General features: G+C 45.0%; 1 protein-coding gene and 1 long non-coding RNA gene across 7 annotated transcripts in view; both read right to left on the bottom strand.

The window, feature by feature from the left end:
• LOC310670884 (C-type lectin domain family 2 member D-like) overlaps positions 1-14,007 on the bottom strand; it is a 291,130-nt gene that overhangs the window by 234,744 nt on the left and 42,379 nt on the right. The window contains exons 1-6 of one of the 6 annotated variants that reach the window (XM_083426716.1): positions 9,652-10,456; positions 8,804-9,612; positions 8,289-8,616; positions 7,356-7,546; positions 7,148-7,254; positions 3,045-3,811 (exon numbers count right to left, since the gene is read on the bottom strand). In XM_083426716.1, coding sequence (XP_083282842.1) covers positions 3,679-3,811; positions 7,148-7,254; positions 7,356-7,546; positions 8,289-8,370 — 513 coding nt within the window. In that variant the 5' untranslated portion in view covers positions 8,371-8,616; positions 8,804-9,612; positions 9,652-10,456 and the 3' untranslated portion in view covers positions 3,045-3,678. Of the gene's footprint in view, positions 1-3,044; positions 3,812-5,635; positions 6,182-6,354; positions 6,565-7,147; positions 7,255-7,355; positions 7,547-8,288; positions 8,617-8,803; positions 9,613-9,651; positions 10,457-11,824; positions 12,353-14,007 lie in introns of those variants that run through there. The other 5 variants (XM_083426714.1, XM_083426715.1, XM_083426712.1 and 2 more) reach the window with 5 other exon arrangements.
• The window catches only part of LOC310671164, a 33,080-nt gene continuing 22,117 nt past the window's right edge, over positions 3,045-14,007 (bottom strand). Inside the window, exon 2 of the long non-coding RNA XR_014507848.1 lies at positions 3,045-3,283. This is a non-coding gene — a long non-coding RNA (uncharacterized lncRNA). The remainder of the gene's footprint in view (positions 3,284-14,007) is intronic.

The following is a 14,007-nucleotide window of genomic DNA, read 5'->3' as shown; positions in this document are numbered from 1 at the left end:
CTTTTTGTACCCAGCTGTTGGAAAGCGTCATACCGAGCAGCTTGGCATGCTGATTTAGCTGAAAACTCTTTTCATGTGTTGTAAATAAAAATATGCCCTTTCCGCTTATGGGGTATTCAAGAGCCCATATAGAGTCCTTACATAGGTTCCCTATTGGTAGGAGAAAATAACAGAGGCCAACCAGAGAATATTGAGAAGCAAAGCAGCTAGTAAGCTTGATCTTTATTGATCTGTTGCAACAGGGGACTCCCCTCACACGCAGGAGAGGAAGAGGACCCCCAAAATTGCTGTGCAAGGGCTTATAAAGACTTTTGAAATTCCCATTCTCTAGATCAGGACCACCCCCAGAAACATTATGCATACATCACAGAAGGGGTGTAACCTAATACCACCCCTCAGATACATCCCACCTACATCACAGAAATTTAAATGTTGCTTTTCTCCTCTCACAGTTTATCTCCTGTCTGGCAAGTTACTTGATTGGATTGCCTGGGGTGCCTGGCCATTCTTTTGTAGTGGTAAAATACTTATTTCCTGGGCCAGGTCACAGGCTCACACCTTATTCAAACAGACATATCTTGTGATGAAAGAGACAATGGGGAGGCTTTTCCAGTTTAACCTTGCAGAGAAAGGATTTGGTCAGTTTAAGAATCAAAATGGTTCCAGGTTGGTCTTCCTGTGTTGATCTATGTATGTGCAGTTATGAACATTATCGTATATCTAATACCATAAAATTCCTATCACATTATCTCCTATCACACATGGCAACAGCAGAATAGCACAAAGACCTTTTATAAAGTCAAAAATACAATGAAGAATTCTGGATAGCTCCAAGGCTTGCCACAATTCTGTGACATTCTGGTTGGTCCTAATACAGGTTATTTACCTAACACTGCATTTTGGAGGCTTTTAAAAAACTAAAAATGAACCAACAGGGCTCCCTATGCTTTTTTAATGTGTCGTTCCCCTCACCCCACCCGCGTCAAGGCTATGCAAGGATAAACTCTGCCAGTGGAATTTCCACCTGTCCTTCCGTAGTTAAAAGGCAAAGAAGCCTGGATGGCGGGGCAGAGGCTGTTGGGGGAGAAGAGGGGGCGGCAGAACACAAGAAAGGAGGTGCACATATATGTGCTCAGCCTCAGGATCGTGGGATGTTGGGGGGCAAAAGATTCCTAGCACTGCAAGTGGGTTGGACTAGATGACCCTTGTTAATGGAGGAATCCGAGGGCTCCCTTGGACAAAAACAAAGACACCAACCAGGACAATTTGGAGCAAAACAGCAGCCTGTAGGCTTTGCCTTTATTGGAAACTGTCATGACAGGAGTCCCACCCACAACAAGATGAAGCAAGATGGAAGTCCCGAAGAAGACTCCAACTTTTATTAGCTACTAATCCCCCATGCCACACCCCTTAGACTACATTACAACTACATCATTGATACATCACAAAAAGGAGGGGTCGAGGGAGGAGTGGTGGAACCTGGCTGGTTCCTCCTTTCCCTCTCCCCATGAGTCATTTCCAGAGGACAAAGGGGAGTTGGCAGTTTCCTGCCTCCAGAGGGAAGATCTGATCATTGTCCTTTGTTTCAGTCCATGTAGAATCCACTCCCATATTGAAGTCCTTTGTGACCCTGATGGTCATCTGTCTGAGACCATCAAGGTTGTCATGCCAACTGGGTAGGACTCCTGAGTATGTGTTGGTACGCTTAAGGGATTATGGCCGTCCTGTATCAAACCACCCCCCTTTGATAGCCCTTCCCTCATGGAGCAGAATAAAAGTGGTCCGGTGCAAATCCATTGTACGGTTGATTTACTATGAATTTATAACAGAAACCCTTCAGAACTTTAAAGCACTTTCACTTGTCGGAAGCATCTTGATACATTTTGATTGGATTAGTGACGGACAATTAAATCCAGAAGCATTGCATTAACAGTTCTCTGCTGCTCCAGAGAAGCGGACACGGAGCAATGGATCCAAACTACAAGAAAGAAGATTCCACCTAAACATTAGGAAGAACTTCCTGACAGTAAGAGCTGTTCGACAGTGGAATTTGCTGCCAAGGAGTGTGGTGGAGTCTCCTTCTTTGGAGGTCTTTAAGCAGAGGCTTGACAACCATATGTCAGGAGTGCTCTGATGGTGTTTCCTGCTTGGCAGGGGGTTGGACTTGATGGCCCTTGTGGTCTCTTCCAACTCTATGATTCTATGATTCTAGTTGTCAAAACCATTGAGAAATAGGTGCAGTCCCTGCAGTACCTCCGTAGCTGCCACAAGGGGCACTGTTTGGTAACACTGATTGAATGAAGTGGTAGCTCATTCCCCTAAGTTCAGGGAACCGGTCAACCCAGTCAAAGTATTGGGGGAAAGGGGGTTTTATAGAAGCGAGCTGTCAGTTCAAGCGCTTCCTTATTTACGGAAGGCTTTTCAGGAATGTCTCTCTAAAAGGGACATCCCCAGGGTCGGGAGTGGGTGAGAGGGGTGTGTGTGTGTTGTGCTTATGCAGAACTGGATTGGGGGGGGGTCTCTCCTGCTACACCCTCATGGTTGCTTTACCACTCAACCATCCTACGAATTGCCACCAAGGCCCATTTGGGGGACGCCTTGCCACTCTCCCTTCCCACTTCCTCTGAAGCCACACAGCCTGCCTATTCAGCCGGCACGGGCGGGGGGAAGGGAGCTGAGGAGGCTGGTGGGAGGAGACGCACTGCCACTGCTGCCAGCTGCTGAGCAAGCTTCTCTCACCACCTTCTGCCCCATCGCCGTCCCCTCCTCTCCCTTCTCGGCTTCCCCAGCTGAGCCCTGCCTCTCAAGCCAGGCTGCGTGGAGGCAGAGCCCACTGGCACCATGTGCTGAAGGCGCTGGCTGCTGGCCAAGCCCAGCCACATCTCCCTCTTCCCCTTCCTCCTCTTCCTGCTGCTGCGCTTGAGAGGGACCCAGCTGGGCCCTATGGCCACAGTGGCGGAGCGCCTGCCCGCCTGCCTTTGTCGCCTGCACAAAGGGACTTCTACTGGCTCTGCTCCCTGGTCGGCAGGGAGAATAAGAATAAGAATAATTAAAAAAATTATTTGTAGCCCACCCTCCCCGGCAGGGGCAGCTAACATCATAAAACTAACACAGTAAACAAAGAACAAGAACAGGCAATCAATTAATTAAAATACATCTTAAAATCACAGTGGTACCTTGGGTTAAGAACTTAATTCGTTCTGGAGGTCTGTTCTTAACCTGAAACTGTTCTTAACCTGAAGCCGCACGATTTCTGTTCTTAACCCAAGGTAATATTTCTGGGCTAGCGGAGTCTGTAACCTGAAGCATCTGTAACCTGAAGTGTAAGTAACCCGAGGTACCACTGTAGTTCAGTGCAAATTAAAATCTGGGCAGACGGCAGTCCACAGGTAAAACTGAGAGTGGTTAATATTCTACAGGGCCAAATGTTACCACTGGTCTTATAAAGGATAGTGGTGGCAAGCAAATTTTGCACGCCCCCTCTTGCCTGCATCCCTAGTGGGGGCCCACCTCACCACCCCCTAGCTACAGCCCTGCATCCACTGATGATGATAATGATAAAAAAATAATTTTATTTGTACTCTGCCCTCCCTGGCCGGAGCTGGGCTCTAGGGTTGCTACCATCATAAAACTAACATAGTATACAAAGAACATGAGAACATAAAAACAGGGAATCAATTAATTATCTACTGTCCTTTCTGATTTGTGAACTGGTTTGCTGCAGATCCAGGGTTCTTCACGATGGCCTCTGGAGCTGGCAACACCTTCACGGTTTATGTACGCAGATTCTCCTCCTCCCCGAATTTCAAACCTAAAATTTCAAACAGAACATATGTTGAAATAATCATAACAATAATTTTATTATTAATATGCCAACCATCTGACTGGGTTGTTCCAGCCACTCCGGCCAGCTCCCAACAAAATATTAGAAACATAATAAAACATCAAACATAAAACTCCCAATACAGGGTTCCCTTCAGAAGTCTTCTAAAGGTTGTACAGTTCTTCATCTCCTTGGCATCTAATGGGAGGGCGTTCCACAGGGCAGGGGCCACTACCAAGAAGGCCCTATGCCTGGTTCTCTGTAACTTCACTTCTCGTAGTGAGGGAACCGCCAGAAGGCCCTCGGAGCTGGAGCTCGGTGTCTGGGCTGAACGATGGGGATGAAGATGCTCCTTCAGGTATACTCTTTAGAGCTTTAAAGGTTAGCATCCTAGGAGCCAACTCCTAGGTGCCGAGATCCCTTTGGCACCCCAATAAAATATTTGAGGGGGCTGCCCCCCAAAGTTAATGGGCATTGCCACTCAAACGGTGTGCATGTGTTGCATCTTGTGATCAGTTACATGAGGCAGGTCCAAGCAGGAGATAACCAGAGCATGCAGCACTCTGGTGAGACAGTACGCAGGCAGATGGGGTCTCAGCTGGTGTACCAGATGGAGCTGGCAGAATTGACCTGCCCCTCCATGGACAGCTGTGAGTCCAAGATGACCCCAAGGCTGTACAGTTGGTCCTTTAGGGGCCCAGTAACTCCACTCAGGACCAGGGAACACCCCCCCCAAACATGCCTGTCCCCTGTCCCCTCTCCCCCAAAACTGTACTTCTATGTTGTTGGAATTCAGCCTCAACCCATTACCCACATTCCATAGAAAATATCCATTGAAATATCCCTGGGAACCAGCAGAAGACCAAAAAGAAGAAGATCGCCAAGCATAGGTGCAGGAAGGCCTTGAAGCAAATTTTCACCTGAAGAAGGCGTTTTCATTCATATTCATATAATACAAATATTCATATTTCAAGGCAGCTTTTCCACCAAAATATTTTCTTTAGAATCTGGCCTAGAAAGAAAACATCAAACTCTTGCTGCACTGTGACTGAAAATGAACTTCTATGTGTGCTGCTCACCACAAGGCGGAGCAAGAAGACTTCTGGTCAGTTCCTCAACATTCAGGCAGGCTACTAGTAACAACTGTGAAACTACAAATGTGCCTTTGACAGTGGCGTGCAGTGAATTTTTTCATAGGGGAACAGTTAGGGCAAATGGCGCCAGCTTGCGACTGGAGCAGGGGTGAGGAACATCTCGCAAGTGATGTTGAGACACTGAAATGTCCAGCATCCCGTCTCCCTCTCTAAGACAGGCAAAAGTTTCCCAGGCTTTGGGAAGGAGGTGCCAGACTTTTATACGTCAATATTCTAATTTACTGGGAACATTTAGGGGACTAGCCTCGTCCCCCATGTCCACTGAACGCAGGTCACTGGGCTAGGACCAGGAGATTTCTAGCGCTTGTGGAATATATGCAGTGTCTTTTTTCAAGGGGTACTCAGCACCTGCACATTTTTCTTTTGCAAATGTTAAAAGTGTGGCACTTACTATAAGAATTTTGTGGTGAATACTGGCACCTTATTTTCTATATATATTAAAAGCACTGCATATGTGGCTTCTCAAAACACATCTGGGCAAGTATTCCTTGAGTCGAACTATTTTAACTGTTACACTGTTTTAAAGGGCTTGTTTATTACACATTTTCATTGTGGATGCTCACCAGTTATTGAAAATGGTGCCATCGAGGCCCTTGGAGCTGGACCTCCACCCCCTAAATGATGGGGGCAGAAACGCTCCTTCAAGTATACTGGGCCGAGGCTGTTTAGGGCTTTAAAGGGCAGCACCAACACTTTGAATTGTGCTTGGAAACGTACTGGGAGCCAATGCAGATCTCTCAGAACCGGTGTTATGTGGTCCCGGCGGCCACTCCTAGTCACCAGTCTAGCTGCCGCATTCTGGATTAACTGTAGTTCCTGGGTCACCTTCAAAGGTAGCCCCACATAGAGCGCATTGCAGTAGTTCAAGCGGGAAATATTACAGGGTCAGCAAACTTTTTCAGCAGGGGTCCAGTCCACTGTCCCTTAGACCTTGTGGGGGGCCGGACTATATTTTGGGGGTGGGGGCGGGAAATGAATGGATTCCTATGCCCCACAAATAACCCAGAGATGCATTTTAAATAAAAGGACACATTCTACTGATGTAAAAACATGGTGATTCCCAGACCGTCTGCGGGCCCATTAAGAGAAGGCAACCATCCAGCCAGCCGTCTAATGGTGCCTCCATCTTATCTGCATTAAGCTTCAGTTTATTGGTTCTTACCCAGTCCATTACAGAAGCAGGGCCAGACCAGCACTGCCATACCTGCAGATACAAAAGAGAAGAGGAGCTGTATCACATCACAGGGACATGTTTCCTGTGTCTCTCTCCCAACATTGCCCAGGAAAATGCAAATCCTAAATCTGGACCACCCAACAAAATCAAGTAAGGTTTTTCCTCCATCAACACCCACAGATTCAATAGCTAGGGTGCATAGCCTAATCACTCTCTTTGGTTGTGGAGGCTACAGGGGGCCAGCACATTATGCATACCTCATGGAGTGTGATCTGCACGAGTTAGAAGCCTGTGCTGTTTCTCATTTACCAACTGGTTTGCTGCAGATCCAGCGTTCTTCGTTTCCACTGCTGCCGCTAGCAACACCCAGATGGTTTAAGTAAGCACCTGTTCCTCCTCCCCGGATTTCAAACCTAAAAAGCAACAGAATGTAGAAATAGTATCCCTAAGAACAAGTATAAGACCATGCAACTGAAAAGAGACCCCCCCCCCAATGTATGTACCTGAAAAGAGACACCCCAATGTATGTACAGGGAACCCTGGAAGCTAATTTTCACCTGAAGAAAACTGCAGAAGGCAGCTTCATTTATATTAATTTAATACATTCACATTTTAGACTATGTGATCTTGGCTCAGGGCCTCAGCAAATGGTATAAAAACCCCTGACTTCAGAAGAGAAGTGGAAATATCGACACACACTCAGGCTGGCACCCCTATGAAGGCTTCACCCAGGGCAAAATCCTGGCTAGCCGCCCCCTGCCCCCAGGCTCCCACCACTGTAGCTATGTCTTTGTCCTTTTCCTGAATAAATTCAAAAGTGTGTGTGTGTGGAGAGAGAGAGAGAGAGAGAGAGAGAGAGAGAGAGAGAGTTTTTCAAAAGCAAAACATGCTGCATAGCCTGGACATTTAAATGGGTGGTTCTGCCAAATTTCTAGTTTCTGGACTTTTGACATTTATTTATTGACACACAACGGGGGGGGGGGGGAGAGATCTCACCATTTCTTGAAAATGGTGCCATCGATCCATTTCCAAGGCTCCTGGGAATTCATCCTTTGGAGACCAATCCAGTGGTCATCAGGACCTTTGTACCGTGTCAAGAAGGTCTTAATAAAGAAAAGAAGTGTCAATACATTTTCAACCCTCATCCAATAGAGAATCAACTCCATTTGGGGCTGCAGACTCTGCTCTGTATCTTTCCACTCACCATCTCCTCTTGGGAGTCAATCACGACCAAAGAGGCATTGAAAGAGGCACAGTAATTCTGGCTATAAGTCCAATTTCTGTCACTGTCCGAAAAATAGTAGCATTTCCTTTGGTAGCCAATCCAGCCGTCTGGACAGCACTCAGTTGAAGTGGAAGGAGAATGTAGGGTGGTTGGCAATACTACACTTATCCCTAGAAAGGTAGCAGAAAGTGAGACAGATCACTATCTATAGCTTATAAATAGTCCTACCCAAAATAAAGGTCAGGCAATGTACTCCACTCATCAACATTATATCTGTGTGCTGCCTTTCCACAAAAGGAATCCTGCTCAAAGCAGCTTGCAACAAAGAAAATAGGAACACATCTCAAGCATCATAAGGACAATCACATAAAAATATAGTATAACAACATAATTGCAAATACACCACACACAAAAACTGTGTGCAGGAGGTCTCTGGTCAACCCCCATCATCTCCAGGTGGGGCTGGATAAGGGTGGGGAAATGAGGGTAGGAGGGAGGGCAGAAAGCCCAGTGCCCATCTCTGCCCACAAACTCAGGAGGTTGCAGGACACAGAGCAGCTTCTCTTGTGGCTCAGCCATAGATAGTTGACCTCAATTGACTATCCATGAAATACACAGCCAGGGTCTAGTTGACTCTCCCTGAGATAGGCCTTTGATTAGAATTGCATCGTACAATTTAAATCACTTGAAATTGTGTGTGCATTGTGTGTGCATATTGTGTGTGCATATTGGTCTATTATTACAGTACACGAAGTCTACCTTGACTGAATGTGGGCCCCCATCCGCAACTGCTTCCAGGCTACCTCAATTGAATACCAATAAAGCTATTCTAGCTGCTGAGGAGAGATTTCTGAGAGCAGGTGGCCTATAGATAAAACTGCAGAAGTTACAGCAAAATGGCTCTTCACTTACCTGATAAAGCAGTTCTGCTGCTGCTGCTGTTCCTGATGATGATGATGAAAGTGAGAAGAATGACATTAAGCACCAAGCTCATAGTTATTACAATAATAGGGAGTTTCTTTTTTCCATTATTGCTCAAACCTGCAGAGGGAAATAAAGTGTTAATGTTTCCTTGGTTTCAGCAAGATGCCAGACAAATCCTTCTAGAAACTCCAAAGTATCTGGGGGGCTCCAAGTCTACCCGGGCTTGGGTATTCCACCCACATTGAAGGTATGAGTTCAAGGTTGCATCACAGCAAGATGTCATACCACTCAACAGTCCTGATTTATGCAGGACATCCTGGAATTAAAGATTATTATTATTATTATTATTATTATTATTATTATTATTAATTTATTTATACCTTGCCCACTCTGGGCGGCTTCCAACAAAGATACATTAAATGTATTAAATAATACATTATTAAATAATATTAAATACATAATTAAATAAATAATACATTATTATTAAATGTATTAAGTAATACATTAAAATGTATTAAAAATACTGGCTTCTGATTGCATCCCGGAATGTCCCATTTTTTCATCCGGTGCTCTGGTGCAGGTCAGCTGGGTACCAAAAAAGAAATGTCCTGATTTTGTTCAGCGGGATTTTGGAAGGGTATGAGATGAACCAAGTTCACCTGTGGCATCATGAAGCTCATAGGCTTGGTGCCTCCCACCACAAAATCACCCAAATGGTAGGCCTTGGTGCATGGCTGGTGAGTCAGCAGTTATTTATTTTATTAAAAAGTATTTACTTGACACCCTCTCCTAAACTATCAAGGAGACGCACAATAATATTTGTACAATAAAACAAAAATCACCAGAATAGTAAAATATATAAATCATGAAAATAACTGGGAAATCAACAACATTTTAAACAGCTGTATAGGCTTGTTGGCATAAGAAAAGGTCTTCAAAGGATGCTTAGAAGTCAAAAGTGAAGATGCCGGATGTATCTCTGCTGGAAGAGCCTTTCACAGCTTGAACTGGTGGCACTAAATGCCCAACTTCCAGCTGAGGTCACTTGGGCTTCTGAGACATGGAGACAACCAGATGTGCTCCTGTGGATGATCTTAATGATGAAGCTGGGATAGAAGGGCTCAGGTGGCCCTTAAGGTACCCTGGACCAAAGTTCTTCTGGTCTTTGTATATGTAGACCAGGCATAGGCAAACTCGGCCCTCCAGCTGTTTTGGGACTACAACTCCCATCATCCCTAGCTAACAGGACCAGTGGTCAGGAATGATGGGGATTGTGGTCCCAAAAGAGCTGGAGGGCCAAGTTTGCCTATGCCTGGTGTAGACCTTAAACCTGGCTTAGCAATGTATGTGCATCCGCTGCAAACATCTTTTAGCAGAGATGCCACGTACTGTCAACCATCTGCCTCCATCAGAGGTCTAGGCATTCTGCAAAATCTGGAGCTTCACAGCTAGGCTGGAGGGCAGCCCCACATAGAGCACTGTAGTAATCCAGTTTCTTTTTAAGAGCAAAAGTTGAAGGGACTTCAAGAACTGAATGGAATGGGATACATGCCAAATGCCACATGGGCAATGCCAGAAGACAGAGGGCAGCACAACTCATTGTATGAATCATTAACGGTTAGCCAATGTATGTACGCATGTGCAAGTAGGGAAATTTGAAATGTAACTGTTTGTATAAACTGAGCACTTGCTCTTTTAGAGGGCTTGTAATCCCATCCAGAACAGGTAAGTAGCCTACCTCCTGGCAATGCAGCTGTGGTGACATCTGTCCTGCTAAGGTGGACTTCCAGAAGTTATGCTTGTCAGTGTAAATTGCCTAATAGTGGCAGCCTTGTTAAATCCACTGGCTGCCAAGACTTTTGCCAGGAAACAGTGCCAGTCAAGGGAGCTGCAGTGCCATATACTACTATATTATAACCGGGTACACAGGGCTTTGGAGCAGGGGTGAGTAACCTGCAGCCCCCAGATGTTGCTGGTCTCTAACTCCCATCAGCCCCAGTCATCATCGCCAGTGGTCACAGGTAATGGGAACTGTAGTCCAACAACATCCCAAGGGTCACAGTTACCCATCCCTTTTAGAGCATCTGAACTGCCATCAAAACAGAAGTTGGAAGTTTTTGTTGCTGGCAGCATGGAAGTGACAGGAGATCTCTATCCTATGTAGAAACAGAATGGGATATTTTGTTCACGCATCTCAGGCTAGTGCAGAAACCTCAAGCAAATAACCTGAAGCCATTTTAATCTTTATCGTAAAACAAACCATTAAGGGGATACAGTTTAAGCTCTTGCACATTTCTGTATAACATGTAGTTGGTTCCAGCACATCACGGGTAGATCCATTAATGTGCAAAACAAAATGCATTAAAATGAATTCTTCAACCAAACAAGATTTCCCTGTGCTAGATGAAGTTTTATTCATTCAATACAGGATAGTGAATTTTCAAACTTGCCTCACCCAAATAAGTCAAAATAGCAGTTCACAGTTCACGGACCAGGATTAGCAGATGTACTAAGGTTGCTATATTAATTATATGGTGAGGATGGCATAACTGACAGTTAAAGAAAACCAGGTCCAAATGTCAGGACTAGCCAGCAAAGTGGTTCGTCAGCAATATGCAGCTCTGAGTGTCTGCTTTCAGCAGATAATTTTTTTTCAGTTAATGCCATGTCACCAGCATGTAACCATGCCAACACTTGGTGGTCAGATTGGGTTCCTGGAAAAAAGAGGAACCAATATGTTTTGAAAGATATGTTCTGAAATAGTGTTGCATAACGCAAAGTTGTGCAGGCAGTCTTACAGGGATTCTATGCCAGGGGATTTGCACAGTATTGGTTGCTTCTCAATTCGCTGAGAATTTTATTTATTTTTTTATTTAAAAAATTATAAATCACCCACTCAAATATAAATTTCAGTATGGTCTACTGTAATGTATACCATTCAACCCAATCAGATGGGCATCATACAACAACAACAACGCATTAAAGTGCCACTGTGCTAGTCAATGCTGTGGACCATGCGCCTGCACTTGCAGATTCCTGGTCTCTTCGCTTATCAGTGACTCTCCAGGTCTGTGTGCGGCAGGAGTGGGGACCATGTGGTCCTCCAGATGTTTTTGGTCTACACTGGCCAAGCAGGCAGAGAGTGATGGGAGGGAGTTGGAATCCAGCAACATCTGGCGAGCCACAATCTCTCCATTCCTGGTGTACATGGAAGGGGAACTGGAAAAGCAGCCAGGAATCTCTCTCCTCAAGGGCAGCCTCACCCCCTTCTCCTTATGCATGCCTGCGTGAGTAAGTAAGGATAGTTCCATCTGAGAGAGGAAGTAAGAAGAGTCTGAGAAGCCTTCCTCAATTTTCACACAAGTGTCTATGTACCCATCCTTTTCCAAAGGCTTTTAATTGCCTGAATAAATTAGCGTCTCCATTAATTTGATTAGTTGGCCTGCATTCTGCAGCTCTCATCCCAGCAGCAAATCCATAACTTTTCTGACAAACTCATGCCTTTCTCATCAGAACTCACTTACCATCTACACAATGGCCCTGTTTCAGAAAGAAGTCTTCTCTTGCTTGTTTGGTGCTTCCATTACTTATGATTCCATTACATTCCCCATTCTCTGCTGCATCTGGATTCATGGGGAGCCTTCGCTCTGTCTTTTTAGTTTCATAGAAACCCATCTTTTCTTTCTCCCAGGAGGATTCACAGACCTCACAATAAATGCTACTCAGCTCTAGTTACACAGAGTTTTGCAGTTTCTTGAGATATGTTCAAAGCAGATCACTGGATTGCAGATTCAAGCACAGTATGGCTAGGTGATGTGGTGAGAAAACACCCTTTCTAAATACTACTTAATCGTGTGCTTTAATCGGATACTTTGTCCAGCCAAGCTGCACTTAATATGTTTTCCACTTCCCTGTTTTGTCTTTGTAACTCCTTTTATTCCCAATGAAACGAAAGCTTCTTCAGAGTCTGAAGCATCAATTCTGTGCTTTTGCCACACAAAAATTCATCACAACATCAGTTTTTGCCATAGCATCAACGTACCAAGATTCCTCTGTGGAGACAAAATTACAGAGCAGAGAAAAATAAATAATTTCTCCTTGAAGTCTATAAAGGTGCAATTTTGCTTCCATACTAGTATAGTCCCCCCCAAAAGCCCTAAAGGTGATCTTACATATACTAATTTACAGAGCTGGAAAATTCATATATGAAATATTTTTTCTTTTTAGTCTAAATGATTACAGTAATATTTCTGCATCTACTTGATGAAATGAAAGCATTGAGAAAAGTGAATGGAAGGAGCCCTTGAGATAGTTGAAGATGGCTATTGTATTATATTCCCCCCCAGTCTCCTCCTACCCAGCTCCTCCTCATAAGCCTTATGAGGAAATGTCACTCTCCTCTGCACATGTTACAGTCTGTCAACATCCTCCTTAAATTGCGGTGTCCAGAAATGGACACAGTTGGTTACTCAGAGTCATCACTGTAGTCACAAAAGGAAAACCTGTTTTCCCCTTTTACACTTCCTTTGCAATCTCACCATTTCAGCTCTTCGGGACTGAAGGTCGGGAAATTCTATCCTTTCCATAGAAGAGCTGTCAATCCTCTGCCTATCTGGTTGCCTAGCATCTATGCCCCCTTCTTGGAAACTCTCTGTGCTTGCTCAAAATGCCTCAGTAAACCAATATCTTGGTAGGAAAGGGGGGGGGCTGGGTCTGCTTCCTCCTGCAGCCTGTCAGATTCAGAGTCAGAGTCTGCCTTTCTTCCATCTCCTCCCTCACTTGACTCCGCCACGCTCCCGACCCATACTTAAGGGGCCATTACCAAGATTTTAGCCCTTGCTTCATCTAGGAATTAGCAGGGTCTCAGACATGCAGCCTAGCTCGCCCCCCCCCATCTCCTCTTACAGAAATATCTAATTGGGAAACTACTATGCAAATATAGGACCACCCCACTGGCCTAGCATTGAGAAAAAGTGAAAGAGAGCAGGCCCTGAGATATTTGAAAATGGCTACCGTATCTCCCCTCAGTCTCCTCTTTCCCAGACGAAACATAGCCAGCTCCTCTACCTCATTAAACTTGGTTTCCAAGCCTTATTAGGAAATGTCGCTCTCCTCTGGACACGTTCCAGCTTATCAACATCCTCTGTAAATGGTGGTGGCCAGAAATGGACACAGTGCTCCAGGTGAGTATTATGTATTGAAGTTCTCACCCTGGCCACCAGGGGGTATTGTGTATATAGTTTTCACTCAGGTCCACTCAGTTAGTTTAGGCCGGAAACCCTGGGTTTGGGTTGGTTCCAACACATCACGGGTAGATCCATTAATGTGTTGACAGCTGGCTGGCTATAAAAGCAGGACAGCTGAGCTGAGCCTATCAAAGCAGGACGGCTGAGCTGTTTGAGTTCAATTCAGTTCCAGCTTACTACTGCTTAAAGAACCACTTGGAGAAATCTCTGTGTCGTCTGCTATGTCCACCCACAACTTAATAGTGAGGTCTGACCCACTTTAATAAAGGTGTCCGGCACAAAAACCTCCGAACAGATCTGCCTAAAATTTGGCAGGCTTAATCCAGAGAGGCTCATATTTCTGCAAATTTCTTCCACTTTTCTCCGAACCCTTTTTTAGGTTCACCATTATATTGAATGAGGGGGTGAGAGCTTTGGGTGGTATTCCTAGCAGTGCCAAGAGAATGTTAAGTTAGCACAAG

This window comes from Podarcis tiliguerta (assembly GCF_965153285.1).
Source record: "Podarcis tiliguerta genome assembly, chromosome: 2".
In the NCBI taxonomy this organism is placed as follows: domain Eukaryota; kingdom Metazoa; phylum Chordata; class Lepidosauria; order Squamata; family Lacertidae; genus Podarcis; species Podarcis tiliguerta.
The sequence above is the reverse complement of the archived record's forward strand: the minus strand, read 5'-3'. Positions and strand labels throughout refer to the sequence as shown.